This window comes from Gorilla gorilla, chromosome 10, assembly GCF_029281585.2.
Source record: "Gorilla gorilla gorilla isolate KB3781 chromosome 10, NHGRI_mGorGor1-v2.1_pri, whole genome shotgun sequence".
Classification (NCBI taxonomy): Eukaryota; Metazoa; Chordata; class Mammalia; order Primates; family Hominidae; genus Gorilla; species Gorilla gorilla.
The window spans coordinates 103397155-103423556 of record NC_073234.2 but is presented as its reverse complement, the minus strand read 5'-3'; the positions used below and the strand labels follow the sequence as shown (position 1 = coordinate 103423556).

The window sequence follows — 26402 nt, the reverse complement described above, 5'->3', positions numbered from 1 at the left end:
GTGAAAAAAAAAAAAAAAAAAACAGATGCGTTTCCCGAACGTGGGTACTTAGCAATACCTAGTAACTAATGATTTTTTTGGAAATTAAATAAGATCAAATTATAAGCAATGAACATTTCAGATGTCGATTTAACACAGTTCCAATGGAAACTGCTTGCCTGTTATCTTTAGTTCGTGGGGAAAGCACTGTAGAAGTTTAGAAATGGCTAGAGACATCCCCAGATTCCCAAGCAGAATGAAAACTTCCTTTCCGGTAAGACTATCAGAAAACCCTATAATAAAACACCTGGGATCAAAAAAAGTTGTCGTTTGAACTACGCCTTATTGTGCAGGATAGCATGGTCGAAATGATTCTGATGTTCTTTTCGGAGTGAGTGCGAAATTTCAGCCTTAGACTAATCCAAAAGTACAGGAATACCTACAACCAGATTTCATTCTCAAGTTTTTCATAAGAATCTTGTTTAATTAAAGGTGAGCTCCAACAGCCCAAATGGCTTGAGAATGGTAGTCAATCAACTGCGAGCTAAAAACAGCCTTAACTTACTGCTCAAAAGAATATTTTCAGGGTAAGTGATAAGATGGACAATGACTAAATAAAATAAATACTAAATATTTAGGAATAGTAGCCTTTCCATCTCATTGAATGTAGTAGTTCCTAGCCTGAAGTTGTAGGGGAATTTTGACTTCACTGCCATCCTTTATGGGCTTGGACTAGGCCCAGGTCTCATTTCTTTGTCTTATCTGCATGTACTCAACTGTCCAGCATGTTACTGACTTAGCCCTTGGAAAAATTAAACAACTATATCTCACTTAGAGGTATCTAACTAGTAAGGGGGTTCTCAAAGAATAAAACATCTTCCTTCAAAAAGTTCACAGTTATATTGAATACTGACAGTGAAAAAAAATAAAATTTAAAAAAAGTTCACAGTTTTTTGATTACTGGATTCAGAGGGGAGGGAGGAAGAAAGAGATTTGCCATTTCAAAGTGTTTACTTTCTTTTCTACTATCTTTTTCTCACAGGAAAACACAAAATGTTCTCCCACATCACACCCTGCCTGCATTTATCAAAAAAGAAAACACCTGATTCTGGCCGTGTGCTGTTGGAACCAGAAACTTTTTAGCATATTATAGTCGAGTGCCAGTGACTTCTTTGTTCTTTCAGAGGCATTCTAAAAAGCGGCGTGTTTCACGAATCTCAGAGACAACAACTTTCACAACTATCAACTGTCACCTCCCAAACTGCCACAGAACCTTTTAAGTCCAACATTCTGTCATTTGTGGGAAATACTCATCTTCTAAAACACACTCTACTTATTCTTTGAATAGTAGTTGCAAAGCTAGTCATCTCTCAGGAAGCACTTTCTATTTCCAAAACTTTGGTTTCATCAGTACCTGGAGCAAAGCTTCTGGCAGAAACACAAATCCTCATCAGGGAAGAGGCACAGGATCAATTCACGGTTATAAACTGGACTCCTGCTCTCACGGGTAGCAGCCATCAACTTTGCCCAATTCTCATAATTCTGAAGGGTCACCAAGGAGTTGCTACCAGCCACTGTACTTAAAGTGGTGTCACAGGATTACAAAATAGAAGAAAGTCTTTCTTCTCTAATATGTTAGTGCTCTAGTAAGCATCAAAGATGAAAGACACGCAATGTGAGCCTGCTTTGGCCAACACAAAGTACTAACAGAATTTTCAGGCCTACTTCCAGCCCTGGAGACAAATTTCCCATCATTCTTCATTACAGGAGTAATCATCCTTATAGGGCAGTAGTAGCTTTTTTTTTTTTTTTTAGATGGAGTCTCGCTCTATCACCCAAGCTGGAGTGCAGTGGCACAATCTTGGCTCACTGCAATCTCCACCGCTTGGGTTCAAGCGATTCTCCTGCCTCAGTCTCCTGAGTAGCTGGGATTACAGGCATGTGCCACCACGCCCAGCTAGGTTTTGTATTTTTTTTAGTAGAGACAGTGTTTCATCATGTTGGTCAGGCTGGTCTTGAACCCCTGACCTCATGATCTGCCCACCTCTGCCTCCCAAAGTGCTAGGATTACAGGTGTGAGCCACCACGCCTGGCTGTAACAGCTTTTTTTTTTTTTTTTTAAGACCAGAATGAAATTCACAACAGTAAAGAATAGAACTGAAGAGAATAAGGAAAAGAAAAAAGGGGCTGAGGGAGAAGGAAAAGAAAAGAGAGTTTATAAAGGTAGAGAAGGTAAGACTCCAGGCATTCTAAAGACTACCAAAATGTACAGATCTACTTTATGTGCTCTGCAATGACAAAAAAAAAAAAAAAAAAAAAAAAAAATCCCATGTGAGTTTGACCTGTTTTTGCTGTGTCTACTGGAATGTAGTTGTTTGCACCTAACTTCAAGAAGTAAACACTTTTTTTCAGACTTTCTCCTTTGTAAAACAGGAATTCTCACAATGACTTTAATCATGATGTTACATGTAACATGCAATAATAGTGTTTGGTAAGAATATTTGAAAACAGTCCAATGAAGCTACAAGTTCGCAGGTGTAGACAGTGTTTATCTGGAGGAAAACCCACTTAAAATATTTCTTAGGGATGTTTCTCCCAGTAGCTTAAGTGCTTACTTCATGGGTGCTTTGTTCTGGAGTTAGAAGATAGGGCAAAACAAAATGTAGTTATATTTTTCTATGTATCTTTGCCAATATTTTCAAGGGTTTAGCCAAATCTTTATTCTCTACTTCATTTACCTCTCACACTACCTCGTTTTTTTAATTATGTTCAATTTACATTTAAAAACTTTTTTCTAAATTTTAGTTTATTTTACATATCAGATTTTTATCCTAAAACATTGTGTTCAAAAAGTTTCCAGCAGCTTAGCTTGTTTTACATAACCGAAGTGGGAATTCATATTTGTCTTAGTCTTTTACATTTCTAATTAAACATACATGACAATTTAAAAATACATTTTTATCTAGAGTAATCTGTGATTTTCATGGCACCTTTTATGTTATTTATTGATATGATTTGGCTATGTCCCCACCCAAATCTCAACTTGAATCATATCCACCAGAATTCCTATGTGTTGTGGGCGGGACCCAGGGGAAGTAATTGAATCATGGAGGTGGGTCTTTCCCATGCTAATCTCATGGTAGTGAATACGTCTCACAAGATCTGATGGTTTTATCAGGGGTTTCCACTTCTGCTTCCTCCTCATTTTATCTTGCTGCCACCATGTAAGAAGTGCCTTTTACCTCCCACCATGATTCTGAGGCCTCTCCAGCCATGTGGAACTGTAAGTCCAATTAAACCTCTTTTTCTTCCCAGTCTTTATCAGCAGTGTGAAAGCAGACTAGTACAGTAAATTGGTACTAGTAGAGTGGGGTGTTGCTGAAAAGATACCCAAAAATGTGGAAGTGACTTCAGAACTGGGTAACAGGCAGAGGTTGGAACAGTTTGGAGGGCTCGGAAGAGACAGGAAAATGTGAGAAAGTTTGAACCTGCTAGAGACTTGTTGAATGGCTTTGACAAAAATGCTGATAGTGATATGAACAATAAGGTCCGGGCTGAGGTGGTCTCAGAGATGAGGAACTTGTTGGGAACTGGAGCAAAGGTGACTCTCGTTATATTTTAGCAAAGAGACTGGCAGCATTTTGCCCCTGCCCTAGAGATTTGTGGAACTTTGAACAAAGTACCTGAGAGATGATTTCAGGTATCTGGTATTGCTGAATCTGGAAGATTGAATACTTAGCAAAGCATTCAAAAGGTGACTTGGGTGCTGTTAAAAGCATTCCATTTTAAAAGGGAAACAGAGCATGAAAGTTTAGAAATTTGCAGCCTGATGATGCAGCAGAAAAGAAAAACCCATTTTTTGAGGAGAAATTCAAGCCAGCTGCAGAAATTTGTATAAGTAGCAAGGAGCCTAATGTTGATCCCCAAGACCATGGGGAAAATGTCTCCAGGGTATGTCAGAGACCTTCACAGCAGCCCCTCCCATCACAGGCCCAGAGGCCCAGGAGAAAAAAGTGGTTTTATGGGCTAGGCCCAGGGTCCCCGTGCCGTCTGTAGCCTAGGGACTTGGTGCCCTGTCTCAGCCAATCTAGCCATGACTGAAAGGGGCCAACATAGAGCTCGAGCTGTGGCTTCAGAGGGTGCAGGCCCCAAGCCTTAGCAGCTTCCACATTGCTGTTGAGCCTGCAGGAGCACAGAAGGCAAGAATTGAGGTTTGGAAACCTCCACTTATATTTCAGAAGATGTATGGAAACACCTGGATGCTCAGGTAAAAGTTTGCTGCAGAGGTGAGGACCTCATGGAGACCCCCTGCTAGGGCAGTGTGGAAGGGAAATGTAGGCTGGAGCCCCCACACAGAGTCCCTCCTGGGGCACTGCCTAGTGGAGCTTTTAGAAGAGATCCACCATCCTCCAAAACCCAGAATGGTAGCTCCGCTGACAGCTTGTGCCATGCACCTGGAAAAGCCACAGACAATGCCAGCCTGTGAAAGCAGCCAGGAGGGAGGCTGTACCCTGCAAAGCCACAGGGTCAGAGTGCCCAAGACCATGGGAACCCACCTTTTGCATCCACATGACCTGGATGTGAGACCTGGAGTCAAAGGAGATCATTTTGGAGCTTTAAAATTTGACTGCCCTGCTGGATTTAGGACATGCAGGGGGCCTGTAACTCCTTTGTTTTGGCCAACTTATCTCACTTGCAGTGGCTTTGCCCAATACCAGTATCCCCATTGTATCTAGGAAGTAACTAGCTTGTTTTTGATTTTACAGACTCATAGGTGGAAGGGATTTGCCTTGTCTCAGATGAGACTCTGGACTGTGGACTTTTGGATTAATACTGAAATGAGTTAAGACTTTGGGGGACTATTGGAAAGGCATGATTGGTTTTGAAATGTGAGGACATGAAGTTTGGAGGGACAAGTGGTGGAATGATATGGTTTGGCTCTGTCTCCACCCCAATATCAACTTGAATTGTATCTCCCAGAATTCCCACATGTTGTGGGAGGGATTCAGGGGGAGGTAATTGAATCACGGGTACGGGTTTTTCCCATGCTAATCTCATGAGAGTGAATAAGTCTCATAAGATCTGATCAGTTTATCAGGGGTTTCTACCTTTACTTTCTCCTCATTTTCTCTTGCCACTGCAGTGTAAGAAGTGCCTTTCACCTCCTGCCATGATTCTGAGGCCTCCCCAGCCATGTGGAACTGTAAGTCCAATTAAACCTCTTTTTCTTCCCAGTTGGGTATGCTTTTATCAGCAGCATGAAAACGGACTAATATATTTATGAGGAATATTTTTTATTAATTTCTGCTGGGTTTTAATTATTTGATTAAAGATACTAAGAGGAAGATATAAATAACTGCGGATTGAAATGTTTCATTCTGGAAATCAGAGTATTTCCCTTGTTTTCAACAAATTCTCAAAGCCTTCAAGCACTCTGGAAACTTTCTGCTATAGGAAGAAGATATTCCTCTTTTTATGATGGATGAAAAATAAATGGAATATAGCCACAAGATGAATAAGTAGACCAATATATTTTCAGGTACCTATTAATATATCACAATTTGAATATGATTTTTCCCAAATCAATGGATAGCAGAGAGTACATATTTAAATAATTGCTTTTATTATCTTAGAATATGAGTAGCTCATTTACCTATGGCAAATTTTTAGTGTTATTCCCAAAACCTCTATAGAAACGAAGATTTAGAAATAGCTGTTTACTTGTGAAATACTATCACTTTCTATTATAAAAGTATAAACTAGTTTATAGTCCATATTCAACCAGAACATTGAAAGATTAAAATATGCTATTTTATTTTTGCTAGTCCTTTGTAGTTAATATGCTAAAACTGAGTAAGGGAAATACAGTGTTCACTCACGTAAACTGTAGTTTACGTGAGTGAACATTGGCCTACAGTTACATGTGAGGTCATTTATGATGAGCAAACAATGGATTAGGTAACAATGAGGAAAATTCTAGAAGTTTGAGTTTGTGTGCTTACTAGCAACCACTTTCAGCATTTCTGCAGAGCTAGAGAAGGTATCTTCTAATTTAAATTTCTTTAAGAATTATCTATTGCGTAATATACTGTCAACAGGAGGTCAGTTTTAAAGGAATACTACTGATAGCCTGAAAGACTGTGGAAAAGAAATTATTTTTCCCCCTTACACACTGATAGTTCTTATATTTGCATTCCTGAAATTCATATATATTTTTCAAAAAAAAACCATTGGATTAGCAGCAAGAGAGTTGAAAATGGCAGAAGTTGGGAATGACTGCTATTTCTTTTTTAATTCCACATGCAAAAAGGTAAATATTGTACAATTGACAGTACTTCACATGCTTAATCTTTTTAGTAGAATGAAGGAAGATATGGCAATAACTTGTATTGCTGAGCAAAAATTTACTATTTTCTTGCAAGATGTCTTATATATGTAAAATCTGGAGTAACAGCTTATCATGTGTTTTTGACATACTGAATTTCTCTGAAGAAATCTGAGATAATTTAAAATTATTATTTGTTTGAAACTACCCTTATATATACCAGTTACATGTCTATAGCTTTTGAATCTTCATGTGGCACTTTTGCCTATATTATGACACCTTGAGACATTAAATTCCTAATATTGAAACATCATATGTTATAAGATATTGTTTTAGTTAATATGATCCCAGTCATTATAATTCAAATAGTTGAATTCAGGTAAGTGTCAAACTTAGTGTAATAAATCTGTTTTCCTGTTTGAAATTTATTAACCCAATTACTGAATTTTCCTCTGTCAAAAGTCTAAGTAATAACAAATATTTAAATATCATTAAAAAGAAAAGAAAATTAATATAAACAAATTGGCCACACATAAATTAAAGTTTATAAAGTTAAATGGGAAAAACTGACAAATCCTCCAATGTATTAGGATGTATAGATCTTAATAAAACCAGATAAAGGTAGAAACTCAATATTTGGAGCTTTGTGCTCATGCAAGAAATAATCCAGTGAAAAAGATGATATGTCTGGTTTCAAGTGTTTCCTCTCTGTTAGGAAACCTGAATGGAGTCAACCTCTCTGACCACAGAAATTGGATTCACTTCTATTACCTGTTAGATTAAATGCAAGGATAATAAAGAATAATAACAGATTTCATGTCCCAGGTGGGCAGAGTGTTTTGTCTATTTCACTGCTGTATCCCCAAGTACTTAGCACAGTGGCTAATGAGTAAGTTACCAGTAAATAATTAAATGAATAAATAATAATAATAGCTCACAATACCTTATATCACATCATTTTTACAGCTAACCTGTAAGGAAAGTAGTTTTTATTTCCTGTATACAGATGAGAAAACTGAAGCACAGAGAGTATGAGTTAAGTATTAACTTTGTGACAATGGGCAAGTAGTGGAGCCCAGGGTTTCAAATACCAGTTTATTGACTTGAAAACCCCTGCCCACTAACCCATGCTATGAGAGTATATGGATCTACTTTAACAAGGGGGAGAGAGTGAAGATGGAAGTAGGAGAGAGATAAAAGATAAAGAACAACCATGGAACATGTGTCAAAAGAGGGAAGAATGTTATCCACCTCTCTTCCCACACAACAGGGGCTTGTAGTTTTTACCAAATGTGCGTTTACATTTAAAAGAACATAGATTTTTTTAAGAAGTAATAGCAGCCCATTAAAACAATCCACATCTACTTTTGTTGGCATATTAACAAGTCAGTGAGTATATGTACAGGCAATTGTTTATCTTTCTAAGCCAAAGGCACAAAGCACATATATTTAATGTAGTATATCATAATACAATAATTAAAATTCCACAATAACATAAATTTTAAGCTCCATAAAAACTTAACAGTATCTCCATAGACTGAGAAAACAGATTATCTAATAAAAGGATTGATTAATAGCAATCATTTTCACAATTAGAATGTAGGTAGAGATTCTTAAAAATTTCATCTGGCTTTCTTCCGAAAGAGAAATTAAGTTGTTCTGTCATTGAATTGTGATCAAAGTGTCACTGGATTCTTATATCTCTATTCCTAGTGAACCATATGGATTAACGAATAACAAAAGGTAGCATTTTATCAGTGATTTGTGGCATGTTGTACTATGTAACCATTAGACTATCTTGTTGCTTTCTCACTAAAGTTAGACTAATTTGCTAAAATTTAGACTTATGGCCTAAAATTGATAGTGTATATCTTTGTGATTCTAATGTAATCTACTCATATTTCCTTTAACTAATTAGCAACCTGTTGTTGTTGAACACTAATGTCAACATATTGAGCTTTCTACACTGTTTACTTTTTCTTTTAGGGTTCCCAGTGCCGATTCCGACACTGTGAAGAGGCCCTTGGCAGTGACACTGTGTGCTCATTATGGAGAGAGAGGAAATGTTTAGATCCACTTTGCAGATTTAGACACATGGAAATGCAGGTAGAATTACTTGGCATCATCATTTTTGTTAAAAAGTATTTCCCTTCAATAATGCTGAATTATACTTTTCCAAAACAATATGGAAGAAATCATTCTTCCTTCTACTATTTGATTTTAGGCATTTTGCAATTTTTTCAACTTAATGGAGGAACATGTTTTAGAAATACCCATTCCATCTTTTGAATAGCAGGGCTTAGAAACACTGAAAGCTGGAAGACACACATGATCCTAAATCAGTTAACTATAATTGTTTTTGTGTCCTTGTGCTGTATTGTAGCACATTGTATTTGTTGTAGATATGGCATCTAATCATTACATTTCCCCCAATCTCCTTTTATCTAGCAAAACTGCAGCATTTCATGCTTCTGGGAAACTCAGCCTCTTGGTTGTGTGAAGATCAGCTGTATCTTTTATCACAGCAAACCTCGAAATATCAATGGATTATTTTTGCCACCAAGTAGCAGTGAGTACATTTTTTGAATAACATAGACTTACCATATTCTAATCTGGTTTTGGAGTAGCAGCATAGAATGACACATTTAAAAAGTATGACAAGGTGAGCAATGCAATTTAATAGCCAATGGGTAATTTGGAATGATTCTACATGAGACGAGAGAAAGCTTAGAATGAACCATTAAGTAACTAACAAGATGAAATGAACAAAGAGCAAGTTAAACTTCCTCTATGTGTATCTAAAATGGATTTTATTCATATGAAAAGTAAGACAGCTACTAACCTTACTAAATAGAAGGAGGCTGTGTCTCAGCAAAGTATCGCACAACTGAAGCCAAGCTTAGAGGTCATACCTTCACTGGTGGTCTCTGTGAATGTGCGGAAAGCTATCTCGTAGGTGGAGAGAGCAAGGACAGGATCTGGGTTACACACTTCTGTTTCTAGCAGAACAGCTATGTGTGATGGTTCTTTCTAACACTTTAATTGTGGAAAAAATGCAATGCCATTGCTACAAAAGCCATGGCACAATTCAGTCTAACTAAATGGTACTGAGACTCTACCATGTGATGTACCTTAAAGTTGGTTCTGGGAAATGGATACAGAAGACACCACAGTGTAAACCAGTGAATGGTAAGAACCTTGCTGAAGAAGGTGGGGCTATTAGGTTTCCCTGATGCTTGTAACTACTCTACTTTCCTTCTATGGCCACCAAGCTTCTCTGAAGGAATGGTTTTTTGTTTGTTTGTTTGTTTGTTTTTTGAGACGGAGTCTCGCTCTGTCACCCAGGCTGGAGTGCAGTGGTGTGCTCTTAGCTCATTGCAGCCTCCACCTCCCGGGTTCAAGCAATTCTCATGCCTCAGCCTCCTGAGTAGCTGGGACTACAGGCACGCACCGCCACACCCAGCTAATTTTTGTATTTGCAGAAAAATATACAACCATGCTGGTTGGGTTAAATTCATGATCACAAATCTCAAATGAGCCCTTACCGCTGACTGCCAATAACACTACATGGTACTCCCCCAGTTCATTCCTATTCTCCCAGACTGCTTTTTATACCTCCTTCCCTCTCCTTAAACCTCCATTGCCACCTCCTCTTTGATGATGACTTTATGTCTTACGAACTGAGAAACTTTTAATAAGAAGAGAACCTCTGCATATTTCTGTCACCACATCCACCCACCTAGTAGCATCGGTACTTCTTCCCTGCTCTTACCATGAATCATCCATACTCCTATCTAAGCCTATCCTTCCACTTGGTAACTAGACATTGCCTTCTCTTGTCTACTCTAAGACATTGATTTAATGATTCTTCCCTCTTTTTCTACATAAACATTATTCACTCTTACTGAATCATTTCTATCAGTATACAAACATGTATTTATTTATTTATGGAATTCTCCATTTTGATCTATTCTCTCACAAGCTACCACCCCATGTTTTTTTCCCATTGCAATAATTCTCCTCGAAGTGGTTATTTATTATTGCTGTCACCAAATCCTTCCCCCGTTCTTTCTTAATCCCATGCAAATCAGGCTTATTCACTCCTCTCACCTGTCACATACACATTATTAAATCCAGTGGCCAATTTCCAGTCCTTATGTAACTTGAACCATGAGCAGGATTTGACACATTTAATCACCCCTTCCTTCTTGACATAATTTTCCTATCTAGCTTGCAGGACACATTCTCTTCATTTCTCTTTCTTTTTTTTCTTTAACTTTTATTTTAGGTTCTGGGGTACATGTGCAGGATTGTTATATAGGTAAACTGTGTGTCATGGAGATTTGGTGGACAGATAATTTCATCACCTGGGTAATAAGCATAGTATCTGATAGATATTTTTTCTGATCCTCTCCCTCCTACCAGCCTCCACCCTCAATTAGGCCACAGTATCTGTTGTCCCTCTCTTTGGATTATCATTTAGCTCTCACTTATAAGTTAGAACATGTGGCATTTGGATTTTGTTCCTGCATTAGTTTGCTAAGGGTGATGGCCTCCAGCTCCATCAATGTTCTTGCAAAGGACATGATGTCATTCTTGTTTTATGGCTGTGTAGTAATCCATGGCATATATATACCACATTTTCCTTATTTGGTCTACCATTGATGGGCATTTAGGTTGATTTCATGTCTTTGCTATTGTGAATAGTGCTGTGATGAACATGCATGTACATGTGTCTTTATGGTAGAATGATTTATATTCCTGTGTGTATATACCCAATAATAGGGTTGCTGAGTCAAATGGTAATTCTCTTCTAAGTTCTTCAAATAATTGCTACATTGCTTTGCACAGTGGCTGGACCAATTTACATTCCTACCAGCAGTATATAAGTATTCCCTTTTCTCTGTAACCTCATCAGCATCTGTTATTTTTTGACTTTTTAATAAATAGCCATTCTTATTGGTATGAGGTGGTATCTCATTATGGTTTTGATTTGTGGTTCTGTGATGATTAGTGATGTTGAGCATTTTTTCATATGCTTTGGCCACATTTATGTCTTCTTTTGAAAAGCGTTCACATGCTTTGCCCACTTTTTAATGAAGTTGTTAGTTTTTGCTTGTTAAGTCCCTTATAAATTCTGGATATTAGACCTTTGTTGGATATATAGTTTGCAAATATTTTCTCTCATTCTGTAGATTGTCTGTTTACTCTGTTGGTAGTTTCTTTTGCTGTGCAGAAACTCTTTAGTTTAATTAAATCCTTTTTGTTAACTTTTTTGTTGTATGCTTTTGGCATCTTTGTCATGAAATCTTTGTCATGTCCTATATCCAGAATGGTATTTCCTAGGTTATCTTCCAGTGTTTTTTAAGTCTTTTTTTTTTTTTGAGATGGAGTCTCACTCTGTTGCCAGGCTGGAGTGCAACGGTGTGATCTCCGCCCACTACAACCTCCGCCTCCTGGGTTCAAGTGATTCCCCTGCCCCAGCCTCCCAAGTAGCTGAGACCACAGGCACGTGCCACCATGCCGGGCTAAATTTTTTTTTTTTTTTTTTAGTAGAGACGAAGTTTCACCATGTTGGCCAGTACGGTCTCGATCTCCTGACCTTGTGATCCACCCACCTCATCCTCCCAAAGTGCTGGGATTATAGGCATGAGCCACCGTGCCTGGCCTACATTTAAGTCTTTAATCTATCTTGAGTCAATTTTTGTACGTGGTATAAGGTAGGGGTTCAGTTTCCATTTTCTACATATGGCAAGCCAGTTATTCCAGCATCATTTATTGAAAGGGGAGTCCTCTCCCTGTTTCTTATTTTTGTCACCTTCATCAAAGATTAGATGGTTGCAGGCATGAGGTTTTTATTTCTAGACTTTCTATTCTATTCCATTGGTCTATGTGTCTTTTTTTTGTGCCAGTATCATGCTGTTTTGGTTACCATAGCCCTGTAGTATAGTTTGAAGTTGGGTAACATGATTCCTCCCTTTTTGAACTTTTTGCTTTAAGATTGCCTTGGCTCTTTAGGCTCCTTTTGGGTTCCACATTAATTTTAAAATATATTTTTCTAATTCTATGAAGAATCTTATTGGTAGTTTGATAGAAATAACTTCGAATCTGTGAATTTCTTTGGGCATCATTGCCATTTTAATGATGTCGATTCTTCCTATCCATGAGCATGGAATGTTTTTCCATTTGTTTGCATCATCTCTGCTTTCTTTGGGCAGTGTTTTGTAATTCTCATTGTAAAGATCTTTCACCTCTCTGGTTAGCTGTATTCCTAGATATATTATTCTTTTTGTGGCAGTTATTAATGGAATTGCATTCCTGATTTGACTCTTGGCTTGGATGTTGTTGTTGTATAGGAATGCTACTGATATTTGTATGTTAATTTTGTATCCTGAAACTTTGCTGAAATTGTTTATCAGATCAAAGAACTTTTGGGCAGAGATTATGAGGTTTTCTAGATATAGAATTATGTCATCTGCAAACAGGGATAATTTGACTTCCTTGATTCCTATTTGGATGCCTTTTCTTTCTTTCTCTTGCCTGGTTGCTCTGGCCAGGACTTTTCAATACTATGGTGAGTAGGAGTGGTGACAGAGGGTATACTTGTCTTCTTCCAGTTTTCAAGGGGGAATGCTTCCAGTTTTTGCTAATTCAGTCTGATGTAGGCTGTGGGTTTTATATAGATGGCTCTTATTATTTTGAAGTATGTTTCTTCAATTCCTAGCTTATTGAGGGTTTTTAGCATGAAGGGATGTTGAATTTTATTAAAAGCCTTTTCTGCATCTATTGAGGTAATCATATCTCAATATGGTTTTTACTTTTAGTTCTGTTTATGTAGTCAGTCACATTTATTGATTTGTATATGTTGAACCAACCTTGCATCCCAGGGATATAGCATTCTTGATCATGATGGATTAGCTTTTTGATGTGCTGCTGAATTTGATTTGCTAGTATTTTGTTGAGAATTTTGACATCTGTGTTCACTGAGAATATTGGCCTGAAATTTTTTTTTTTCGGTTTTCTTTCTGCCACATTTTGGTATCAGAATGATGCTGGCCTCATAGAATGAGTTAGGGAGGAGTCCTTCACCCTCAATTTTTTGAAATAGTCTCAGTAGGAATGGCACCAGCTCTTCTTTATAAATCTGATATAACTCGATTATGAATCTATCTGGCCCTGGGTTTTTTTTGGTTGGTAGGCTTTTTCTTACTTATACAGTTATAGAACTTGGTATTGGTCTCTTCAGGGATTCAGTTTCTTCCTTGTTCAGTCTTGGGAGGTTGCATGTGTTTAGGAATATATTCATTTCTTCTAAATTTTCTAGTTTGTACCCATAGAGGTGTTTATAGTAGTGTCTGATAGTTTTTTGTATTTCTGTGGGGTCAGTGGTAATGTCCCTTTTGTCTTTTTTTTTTTTTTGAAACAGAGTCTCACTCTGTCACCCAGACTGGAATGCAGTGGTGCGATCTTTGCTCACTGCAACCTCTGGTTCCAGGGTTCAAGTGATTCTCCTCCTTCAGCCTCCCAAGTAGCTGGGATAACAGGCATGCACCACCATGCCTGGCTAATTTTTGTATTTTTAGTAGAGACTGGGTTTCGCCATGTTGGCCAGGCTGGTCTCGAACTCCTGGCCTCAAGTGATCTGCCTGCCTTGGCCCTCCCGAAGTGCTGGGATTATAGGCATGAGCCACTGAACCTGGCCTCCCTTTGTCATTTTCAATTGTGTTTACTTGGATCTTCTCTTTTTTTTGTCTTTATTAGTCTAGGTAGCAGTCTTTCTTATTAATTTTTTCAAAAAATCAACTCCTGGGTTTGCTGGTCTTTTGTATGGCTTTTTGTGTCTCCATTTCCTTCAGTTCAGCTCTAATTTTGGTAATTTCTTGTCTTCTGCCAGCTTTAGGGTTGGTTTTCTCTTGCTTCTCTAGTTCTTCTAGTTGTGATGTTAAGTTGTTAATTTGAGATCTTTCTTTTTGATGTGGTCATTTAGTGCTATAAACTTCCCTCTTAACACTGAGTTAGCTGTATCTCAGAGAATCTGGTATGTTGTATCTGTTCCCAAAAGTTTCAAAGAATTTCTTGATTTCTGCCATAATTTCATTGTTTACCCAAAATTCATTCAGGAGCAGGTTGTTTAATTTCCATGTAATTGTATGGTAGTGAGTGATTTTCTCAGTATTGATTCCTATATTTATTGTGCTGTGGCCTGAGGGCATGGCTGGTATGATGTTGTTTTTTTTTTTTTAATTTGCTGAGTATTATTTTATGTCCAAATGTATAGTCAGTTTTGGAGTATGTGTCATGTGATGATGAGAAGAATGTATATTCTGTTGTTTTGGGGTGGAGAGTTCTGTAGATGTTTATTAAATCCATTTGGTCAAGTTCTGAGTTTAGGTCCTTAATATCTTTGCTTTTCTGCATTGACAATCTGTGTAATGCTGTCAGTGGAGTGTTGAAGTCTCCCACTATTATGGTATGGGAATCTAAGTCTCTTTGTAGGTCTCTAAGAACTTGCTTTATGGATCTGGGTGCTCCTGTGTTGGATGTGTATATATTTAGGATAGTAAGGTCTTCTTGTTGAATTGAACCCTTTACCATTGTATAATGTGTTTATGTTTTTTAATCTTGTTGGTTTAAGTCTCTTTGGCCTGAAATTAGGATTGCAACCCCTGATATTTTCTGTTTTCCATTTGCTTGGTAGATTTTTCACAATTTCTTTATTTTGAGCCTATGGGTATCATTGTATAATATGCGCAATGGGTGTCTTGAAGACAGCATGTTAGTGGGTCTTGCTTCTTTATCGAGCTTGCAACTCTGTGCCTTTTAATTGGTGCATTTAGCTCCTTTACATTCAAGGTTACATTGATATGTGTGGATTTGATCCTGTCATCATGTTGTTAGCTGGTTTGTGTGCACACTTGTTTGTGTGGTTGCTTTATAGTGTCACTGGTCTGCGTTCTTAAGTGTGTTTTTGTAGTGACTGGTAACTGTCTTTCCTTTCCGTATTTAGTGTATCTTTCAGGACCTCTTGTAAGGCATGTCTGGTGGTAAAAAATTCCCTCAGCACTTGCTTGTCTGAAAAGGATCTTATTTATCCTTCACTTATGCAGTTTAGTTTGCCTGGATGTGATATTCTTGGTTGGAATTTTTTTTCTTTAAGAATGCTGAATGTAGGCTTCCAATCTTTTCTGGCTTGTAGGGTTTCTTCTGAAAGGTTCACTGTTAGCCTGATGGACTTCCCTTTGTAGGTGACCTACCCTTCTCTCCAGCTGTCTTTAACATTTTTTTCTTTTGTTTCAAACTTGTTTTCTTTGTTTTTCTTCTACCTTCCTAGTACTTTGTTATCACTCTCCCCGGATTGTTCTTCCTCTTTTCCCCAATCTCTTACATGTGCAGAGTTAGTTCTTGGTTCTTTTTTTCTCTGTTTACTTTCTTGGTAGTCTCATCTAGCCTTATGATTTTGAATATGATCCACATGTCAGTGACTCCCAAATGTAACAAGAGACTCTATTTGATCTGGTGCCCTGTTAGCTCTCTGAAGTTTTCTACCACACTATATTAGTCTGCTTTTACACTGCTTTTGCACTGCTGATAAAGAGATACCCAAGACTGGGCAATTTACAAAAGACATACCCAAGACTGGGCAATTTACAAGAAGGAAGTTTAATGGACTTACAGTTCCACATGTCTGGGGAGGCCTCCAAATCATGGAGGAAGGCTAGGAGGAGAAAGTCACATCTTACATGGATGGCAGCAGCAAAGAAAGAGAGTTTGTGCAGGGAAAGTCCCCTTTTTGAAATCGTCAGATCTCATGAGACTTACTCACTATCACGAGAACAGCATGGGAAATACCTGCCCCATGATTCAATTACCTCCTGTCGAATTCCTCCCACAACATATGGGAATTGTGGGAGTTACAATTCAAGATGAGATTTGGGTGGGGAAACAGCCAAACCATATCATTCCATCCCTGGCCCCTCCCAAATCTCATGTCCTCACATTTAAAACCAATCATGCTTTCCCAACATTCCCCAGAAGTCTTAACTCATTTTAACATTAACTTAAAAGTCCACAGCCCAAAGTCTCATCTGAGACAAGGCAAGTCCCTTCTGCCTGTGATCCTGTAAAATCAAAAACAAGTTAGTTACTTCCTACATACAATGGGGTTACAGGCATTGGGTAGATACAGCCATTCGAAATGGGAGAAACTGGCCAAAACAAAGGGGCTACAGGCCCTGTGCAAGTCCAAAATCCAGCAGGGCAGACAAATCTTAAAGCTCAAAATGATCTCCTTTGACTCCAGGTCTCACATCCAGGTCCCACTGAAGCAAAAGGTGGGGTCCCATGGTCTTGGGTTGCTCTGCCCCTGTGGCTTTGCAGGGTATAGCCCCTGCTCCTGGCTGCTTTCATTGGCTGGTATTAAGTGTCTGTGGCTTTTCCAGGCACACGGTGCAAGCTGTCAGTGAATCTACCCATTCTGGGGTCTAGAGGACAGTGGCCCTCTTCCCACAGCTCCACTAAGCAGTGCTCCAGTAGGGACTTTGTGTGGCAGCTCTGGCCCCACATTTCCCTTCCACACTGCCCTAGCAGAGGTTCTTTATGAGGGCCCTGCCCCTGCAACAAACTTTTGCCTGGGCATCCAGGCATTTCCACACGCCCTCTGAAATCTAGGCAGAGGTTCCCAAACCCCAATTCTTAAATTCTGTGCTCTTGCAGTCTCAACAGCAAATGGAAGCTGCCAAGGCTTGGGGTCTGCACCCTCTGAAACCACAGCCTGAGCTGTATCTTGGCCCCTTTCAGCCGTGATTGGAGTGACTGGGACACAGGGCACCAAGTCCATAGGCTGCACACAGCATGGGGACCCTGGGCCTAGCCCATGAAACCATTTTGTCCTCTTAGGTCTCTGGGCCTGTGATAGGAGGGGCTGCCAAGAAGGTCCCTGACATACATTGGAGACATTTTCCCCATTGTCTTGGGGATTAACATTCGGCTTATTGTTAATTATGAAAATTTCTTCAGCCAGCTTGAATTTCCCCTCAGAAAGTAGGATTTTCTTTTGTATCTTATTGTCAGGCTGCAAAATTTCCAAACTTTTATTCTCTGTTTTCTTTTTAGAACTGAATGCCTTTAGCAGCACCCAAGTCACCTCTTGAATGCTTTGCTGCTTAGAAATTTCTTCTGCCAGATACCTTAAATTATCTCTCTTAAATTCAAAGTTCCACAAATCTCTAGGGAAGGGGCAAAGTGCTACCAGTCTCTTTGCTAAAACTTAATAAGAGTCACCTTTGCTCCAGTTCCCAACAAGTTCCTCATCTCTAACTGAGAATACCTCAGCCTGGATTTCATTGTCCATATCATTATCAGCATTTTGGTCAAAGCCATTCAACAAGTATCTAGGAGGTTCCAAACTTTCCCACATTTGTCTGTGTTCTTCTGAGCCCTTCAAACTGTTCCAACCTCTGCCTGTTACCCAGTTCCAAAGTTGCTTCCACACTTTTGGGTATCTTTCCAGCAATGCTCCACTCTACTGGCACCAGTTTACTGTATTAGTCTGTTTTTATGCTGCAGATAAAGACATACTTGAGACTGAGCAATTTACAAAAGAAAGAGATTTAATGGACTTAACAGTTCCACATGGCTGGGGAGGCCTCACAATCATGGTGGAAGGCAAGGAGGAGCAAGTCACATCTTACATGTATGGCAGCAGGCAAAGAGAGAGAACTTGTGCAGGGAAACTCTTGTTTTTAAAACTGTCAGGTCTCATGAGACTTATTCACTATCATGAGAACAGCACAGAAAAGACCTGCCCCCATGATTCAATTACCTCCCACCAGGTTCCTTCCATGATATGTGGGAATTTGGGAAGTTGCAATTCAAGATGAGATTTGGGTAGGGACATAGTCAAACTATATCACACACCCGTATGCTTGCTTGCTCTACTCAAATCATACTGTATACTTGCTTTTCCTAGTGCATATTAGCATGTTCCTGCTTTAGGGGCTTTGTGCAAAACACTCTTCCCTCAATATCTTCATGGCTAACTCCATTATTTCTTCACAGCCTTGCTAAAATATGTTTTACATAAGACTATTCTGAACACTGTATTTGAAATGTAGTCAGCCTTCCCATGCATGCCTTACACACTTCCAAACTTCCTTGCCTTGTTCTACTTTCTTATTGCCATACTCCCTATGATTTCTCAGATACAATATAATTTACTGGTTTAATATGTCTATTTGTTGTGTTACTCCTCCCCATAGAACAAAAATACCATAAGAGCAAGAATCTTTATTTTGTTCACTGATGAATCTCAAGCACCTAACATAGCCACATAGTACTGGCTCTCACATAGTGGCCAGTTCTACTCCGGGAATCCATGAACAGCATTTATTTATGTTAAATCTGTTAACTATTTTCCTGCTGCTTGACACATTTCTGTACTCTAGGAAAAAGGATTCAATTTCCAGACTAGATAAACTAACAAGCTCAGCTGAAATATGTATTGAACTACTGCATTGCTTCTTTATTTGGAAATATTTCAATACCTCAGAAGTAATAATTTGATTCCTGGCAGACCTAATATTTCCTATGATATTTCCAGGAACTTCTATCTACCAATGCCCATAATAACCAAAACTGGGGCCCTAAATCTTTTCACCTTAGACAAAGATTAAATTATAAAGTAATACCTTTGTGAATATCTACCTTTATGAGTGTCAGTAAATGCATATGATTAATTGATAAATTTAGGGTGAGGTTATTACAAACCATTTCATAGCAAACTGTAACTGGCTAAGTATAGGTTCATACAGAGCATTGTACAAATGTGTGTAATTTTGTCTCAGGTTAAAATAAGATAAAATTTAGATATTTAAATGTGCAACCTGTGAAACTTTAGGGCTTCTGCTTGATGAACTGAGACCTGTCACATAGTCCATATTAAGTAGATGAGTTGGAGCCACAGCAGTGCTATCTAAATCACCGGCTGTGTTCTTCCAGTATGAGGTACTTGCCAAAGGCAATTTCCTATTAGATGATTTGCCATTGTATGTTGTTATCTTTAAGCACTAAGTACAATTATCAGGAGTCCTACATTTTTTTGTCTAGGGGTATAAAACTGCCAGTTACTCTCTTTGCAATTTAAACTTGAACCTGCTAGTGAATTTTAAAAGGTTTTGGACTCTTTTAAAAGATATTTTATTTACATGTTTATAAACCATGGAATTTTAAAAGACATAATCTCTCTGGTTATCATTTCTAAGTTTAAAAGCAAATAGCTGCTAAACCAATTGAGAATGCTAAGAAAACATAATTCTGTTAATATTTACCATAAAAATTCCCTAGACATTTTCTGAGTACAGTTCGTACTTTTTTGCAAGCCTGGTAGGCACTTATTCTTTCTCCTATGGTATGCACTAGAAGTTAGTGTAATCTCTTAGACAAACTATTGTTTTAAAAAAGTTCTTATATTTTGCTGAAGAAAAATTTGTTCCAAACACAGTAGCTAGCTTGAACATGGAAATTGCTCATCTTTCCTTGGCTAGTTGCCACTTTATTCTGTAATGAACAATTGAATAGGATCATTTGATTTTTATTTATTCTAGGTCAGTGTCCAGTGATGCCTTGGACAACTGATTTGGCCACTTTAAATTAAACTTTGGTCAGTTTTCTTTAGAATGTCTAGCCTCTGTGTTTATTATCTGCCTTTTATTTGAAGTCTTGAAAAGCCACTTGCTAATAAATTGTTTTAAAATAATTTAATAAACACTTTGACTTGAATATTTCAGTCAGTACACACAGACTAATTTTTGTGCGTGTGTTTTTTTAGAAAAGAAGACAATTCATAATGGTTATAAGGATAAAAGTTCTTCAGCTTAGTTCTTTCCTCTCTGGGGAAGGAAGAGAGGGGATAAGAAAATGCCATAGCACATCAAATGGTAGCCCCCAAGATGATTTGTGTTGGATGGCAGATTCTTTATCCTGACTACATCCTGCGTCTGTTCTCATCCAAGGTCCAAAGAGTATCAAAACATGCAAAAAAATAAAGGCAGGAACTCAAATATTACTTCTTCAGGCTTAACATTTGTTAGTCATGTTTAAGACCTCCACATCTTGCTTTTTAGGACTTATAAACTTGCAGTTTAATCATGGCTTTTAAAAATGAAGTGGAGTTATAAGAGATTTGTTGTATAGATTTGCCCTAATGCCCTAACCAAACTATTCCATGGAGGTGCTCTTAAAGAATTAGTGAAAAGGGAAGAAAAATAATTTGCGAAGAACCTCTGCTCTGTGAATTTTACAAAAATTAGCATTTCTTGTACTCCTTGAAGGACAAGAGAAGAACAGTGCCCAATTCCTGTGAGTCTAAATAAAAACGATTTGTTTAGTTGTAAATAATTTGTTTATACAAAAGGCTCTTTTAACCTACGTGTTTTGTATTGCATGTGTGTTCTAGCTATGGAGGTATTTATGGGAGTAGGAAATACTGCATTATGATTGCGTTTATGACATCTGTTTAAAAAAAACTGAATTTGTTTTGAAAATTGACAAAGCATAGAAAGTAGATGTTCATGTATGAAATGCCCTAGCATGATGCAATATAGTAGTCTCTCATAAGTACTCCCTTGTAGAGACTCCTTTGGTCATAAAGAGTGGAGTAGTGCTAAATGTTTTAACTGGCTCCTTTCCCCCACCTTGTTCCCCTACCCCAAAAAACAAATGGGAAAAAATGCAAAACAAAACAGCTCTGGTGGTTCACATTTGCCATTTGCCATGAAGCAAATATTTTCTCTACGGCCAATTTCAAGCTATACATGTGACATCAGTATTCTTGCAAAATTCCTGAAAATTTGCCAGTTCTACATGCTTATCTGAGCCCACTCCAGTATATTACTGGTTTTAAGGAGAGAAACCCAACTCAATTCGATTTAAGGGAAAACTGGAATTCTTGCTTATATAATTAAAGAGATTAGGGACAAAACTGACCTCACACCCAGCTGGATCCGTGTTTCCTTCACCAACCCTTGGTTCTGAGCTAGGTGTCCTTCTCTATGTACTACAGTTACTCCAGAAGCTCCAGAACTAGATTTTGGAAGTAGAATAGGCAAATATTAAGAATAGTAGCTCTAGCTCAGATTAGCTTGAAATATCAACCTACCACATATTTGCCACTGTAAACATGGGCAACTTAATGTCTCTCTGGCCCAATTTCTTCATCTGTATGGTAGAGATAGTAATAGTACCTGCATTGGGTTTTAGATATTTAACAGATTAATACTCAATTGTTTAGAATTCTTGGCAAAGAGTGAGTAATCAGTGTTATCATTATCAATTGTTTAGAATTCTTGGCAAAGAGTGAGTAATCAGTGTTATCATTATCATCATCATTCTAAATTAATCTCAGAAGAAGTAAGTCCTTCTGCAACTAAAGCCCAATTATTGAATGTCATCTAATGGTGTAGAAAATGTGCTCATCCCTAATAGTTGTTCAAGCTAGGGGATGAGCTAATCTTTGGGTCCCAGGGGTCATCCTCTCTCACGCTAAGTTGATTGAAAATGGGAAAAAGGTTATTCCCTTAAAAAAACTCTGATATACTTTACCTAAGAGAAATGAAATGATTACAGGACAAGCAAAAATAATAGGTAATCACTACATAATATTTAAAAAAATATGTCTTTCGGAAGAATCATATGAAATATATGTGATCACCCCAAAGTTGATCATAGTGACATGAAGTTATGCTTTTGGTAGAAAAATCAAGGTGACAAAAATTATCTATGTGTAAATTCATGTAAAGTACATTATAGTAGTTTCTTAAAATGCAAAGACCATTAGTATTTGTGATCTCATAGGAAAGTTGCTCAAATCAATGAAGTTATAATAATACATGTCAAATTCAGCACACTTTTGTTTCAACCATTGTAGAGAGGTAAACTTAACCAGTGTCTGAAGTTTTACTGCATTACTTGGTTGTCAAGTAATGCACTTGAATTATTTATTTCATATTTCTAATTGGGTAGTTTCTGTTAACTATATGTGCTCTTTCCCATCCTATCTCTTTCTCCTTCTGATATGTATTTAAACACATTAAATAGAAAGGTGTGATGAGCAGTGGTCTTTATTTTTGATTAAATATCCACTACAACATTTTTGATTAAATTTTTTCATTATAAGTTTAGTTGAAATGGTGTAACTTTCAACATTTTATCAATATTGACTTTAAAAGTAAAAATTTTCTCATTATAAATGTATCTAATGACATCTTACCATAATGATTCCATACTTATAATCTATTTAAAAAATACAAGAATAATAATCTCAATTACAATTAAACAGGTTCTAAGACTTACATGGAAGTGCAAAGAGCCAGAAATAGTTAAGAGATGCTTGAAGAAGAGCAAAATAATAGAACTTGTTCAACCAGATTTCAAGGCCTATGAAGTGATAGAGATTAGGACAGTCTAGAATTGGCCACAGGCTAAACAAATTGGTGAGTGGGACAGAGTAGATGGAAACAGACCTTTCCATAGATGGACACTTGATTTGTTAGGTCAACATGATAACCACTACATTATGGAAACGGATTGGACGCTTGATTTGTAGTAGGTAGCATGGATGAGTAATGGGTGGTCTTTTCAGTTAATGAGGGAAAAATGGACTTCTCTCTCACACAATAGATACAAATCAATTTGAGTCAATTATTGATCAAAATGTAAAAGGCCAATATTTGAAAACTTCAAAAGATAATAAGGTCACAAAATATTGACCATTTCAGAGAATATGAATAAATTTGGCTGCACTGAAATTAAAATTTGTATTTATCAAAAACACCATAAAAAAGTAAAAAGATAAACCACCAAATAAGATAATATTTGCAGCATGTGTGCTTATGTGACTCCAAGGAAAGACCTGAAGTCAATACTTGAATACAAATCAACAAGAAAGGCCAGAGAACCTAATGGAATAGGTTTTTCTGTTTTACCACTATTGAGATTTTGGACTGGATAGTTCTTTGTTGTTGGAACCTATCTTATGTATTGTAGATTGTTTAGCAGCATCTTTAGCTTCTACCTACTAGATTCTAATAGAACTCTCCTCGTGGTAACAACCAAAAATATATCCAGACATTGTCAAATATTTCCTAGTAGGTAGGGAGTAAAATTGTCTCTGCTTGAGAACTGCTATCATAGAACAATAAACAGAAAGCATATAAACAGGCATTTGAAAAGGAAGAAATTAAAATGTAAACAAACAAGATGATCAGTCTTATTAATAGTTAGGGAAATCCAAACAGAAAGCACTTTGAGATATAATATACCCATATTATTGGCAAATATCAAAAATTCTATCAATTGTTGGTGAAGACAAAGAACATTAGGAATTATTGTGCACTGTAGAAGGATATATAAATGGATACAAGTACTTTGGAAAACAGCCTAACATTATCTTGTCCAGTTAAAATTATGCATAACTTAGGACCAAGCAATTCCACTTTTGAAGCATATATCCTAGAGAAATTCATTACTGTGTACATCTGGATACATGTATTAAATACAAGAATGCACGTAACAGCAGTTTGTAATGGCCAAAGGCTAGAAACAGTCAAATGTGCAACAACAGTGGAATGCATAAATAAAGTGTGGTACATTCATTCAATACTAGACAGTGATGAAAATAGGAGAAACAGGTGAGTAAGGATGTATTTAACAGATAAAATTAAATGAAAGAAGGCAAGAAAGAATAGATATGGCTTAATTCTATTTATAAAATGTTCAAACATAAGCAAAATTAAACTTTATGTTTAGGGATGCATACTTGGTAGTGAGATCATAAGGACAAACAAAAAGTGATTACAATAGGTTAGGATGAAGATACCTATTGTGGGTATGGGGAAGGAAAATTGTGTGAATGAAGAGGATGTTTAGGAGGCTATTATTACATGACTTAGGTGTTGGCTTTGTGATACTTGTTACAATATATATTTTATAGTTTCTGTACTTTTCTGTGTATGTGTTATATTTCACAGTTTTAAATAGGTAAAAAATGCTTAAGCAAACAATTCTTTATTTAAGAATTATATAAATAATTCTTTATATTAAGAAACAATTCTTTATTTCCTTCTGTTAAAACTATTGCCACTTAGGACTATTCACAATAGCAAAGACATGGGAATCAAGCTACATGCCCAACAATGATAGACTGGATAAAGAAAATGTGGTATTAATACATATACACCATAGAATACCATGCAGCCATAAAAAAGAATGAGATCATATTCTTTGCAGGGACACGGATGGAGCTGGAGGCCATCATCCTTAGCAAACTAATGCAGTAACAGAAAAACAAATACTGCATGTTCTGACTTACAAATGGGAGCTAAATGATGAGAAAAATGGACACATAGAGGAGAACAACACACACTGGGGTCTACCAGAGGGTAGAGGGTTGGAGGAGGGAGAGGATCAGGAAAAATAACTAATGAGTACTAGGCTTAATACCTGGGTGATGAAATAATTTGTACAACAAGCCCCCATGGTACAAGTTTACCTATGAAACAAACCTGCACGTGTACCCCTGAACTGAAAAGAAAAGATAAAATAAAAAGCTATTGCTGTTTAACTTTCTTCACATATTTTTACGCTAACCTAATATTTTTATGCTTGTGTTTGTTGATCACCTATTAAAATTAATATAACAAAAATATATATAAATGTAAATTTTCATTTTTTTAGACGATGATAAAGTTCCACTTTTAAAGCCATATGGTCTTTAACATGCCTTTAGGATTGAATTATTATTACAATTATCACTGGCATTTAATTTATTAAAACAACAATTACATTACAAATATTGATAATTATTGCATATCAAAGTACAATTATATAAGAAAATTACCTCTTAATTAGGTGAATTAATGATCAAAATTTTTCTTATCTGTTTATAAAACAAAAAAAGGTATATATTGCTGCCATGGCTTGTTTGTATTTCTCCAAAATCCATGTTGAATATGAATAGGATTAAGGCCCTCATAAAAGAGGCTTCACACAGGGCTTGGCCCTTTTTGCCCTTTTGCCCTTCTGCCTTCTTCTATGTGAGGACACAGCATTTATCCCCTCCAGAGGGCACAGTAACGAGGCACCATCTTGGAAGCAGGGAGTCCTCAATAGAGACCAAGCCTGCCAGTGCCTTGACCTTAGACTTCTCAACCTCCAGAACTGTGATAAATAAATTTCTGTTGTTTATAAATTACCCAGATATTTTGTTACAGCAGCACAAATGGACTAAGACACTTGCTAAAAACTAATGTTCAGAACGAGCAGGTTGTTCTAATATTTGCTAAGTCAGTTACAATATAGTAAACATTTTATAAACTTAAATAAGATGAGGACTCACTTCAATTAGAAGATTTCACAATATTATAAAAGAGGTCTTAACTATCTCAATTGGAAGATTTTATTTGAAAGTTGTATCTATGGGTTTTTTTCTAAGATATTGTGAACAATTTGGCAAACTTGTAAATAATTCTACTTGCATTTAAAAAATTGTGATGACTAGATTACTTTCAGAATGATGTTGTGAAGAATTCCATGAACCTGTTCCCTAGTGAAATAACAATTGATTTCAATGGTTGATGAAAATTTTATGTTAAAAATGTTTCCAAGTGTTAAGAAATTGTCCTAAGGGCATACAGCAAATGAAATCGTATTAATTCAATAAAATCTACTAAAGCCAGTAAAAATGGCAAGTCAGTTGTATCGGAACCACCACCCACTCCTTTCACCACCTCTCTGTTTAGTGTGAAAGAAGCTCTACTCTGAATGGACACAGCCAAGAACACAGAGCTCTTTCTACGTCCAGCTTCCAGTCAAGAACTATAGTACCTTTCTGGGGGGAGAAAGCTGCTAACATTTCTCATCCTCTCCAATTCCCAACTCCATGTTGCTAGAGCTCTATTTTTCAGGCCTGAATCTTGTTTTCATCCAGCCCCAAGCATAAAGCAAAAGTTCTATTCCACGTGCAGCAGGCTAGGAATAACAGGACCTCAATTACCTTTGCCTCAGATGGAGCATGGATAGAGGTCCCATGCCAGGAGGTACAAGT

At 37.2% G+C, this 26402-nt stretch overlaps 1 protein-coding gene across 8 annotated transcripts in view; it reads left to right on the top strand.

Moving 5' to 3' along the window:
• The first annotated feature begins 6 nt into the window (after positions 1 to 6).
• C10H12orf50 (chromosome 10 C12orf50 homolog) overlaps positions 7 to 26402 on the top strand; it is a 52832-nt gene continuing 26436 nt past the window's right edge. Inside the window, exons 1-7 of one of the 8 annotated variants that reach the window (XM_055358924.2) lie at positions 62 to 253; positions 472 to 566; positions 1022 to 2211; positions 3158 to 3262; positions 5123 to 5182; positions 8291 to 8410; positions 8753 to 8873. In XM_055358924.2, coding sequence (XP_055214899.1) covers positions 3230 to 3262; positions 5123 to 5182; positions 8291 to 8410; positions 8753 to 8873 — 334 coding nt within the window. In that variant the 5' untranslated portion in view covers positions 62 to 253; positions 472 to 566; positions 1022 to 2211; positions 3158 to 3229. Of the gene's footprint in view, positions 254 to 471; positions 567 to 1021; positions 2212 to 3157; positions 3263 to 5122; positions 5183 to 5936; positions 6020 to 6134; positions 6290 to 8290; positions 8411 to 8752; positions 8874 to 26402 lie in introns of those variants that run through there. The other 7 variants (XM_055358923.1, XM_055358925.1, XM_055358926.1 and 4 more) reach the window with 7 other exon arrangements.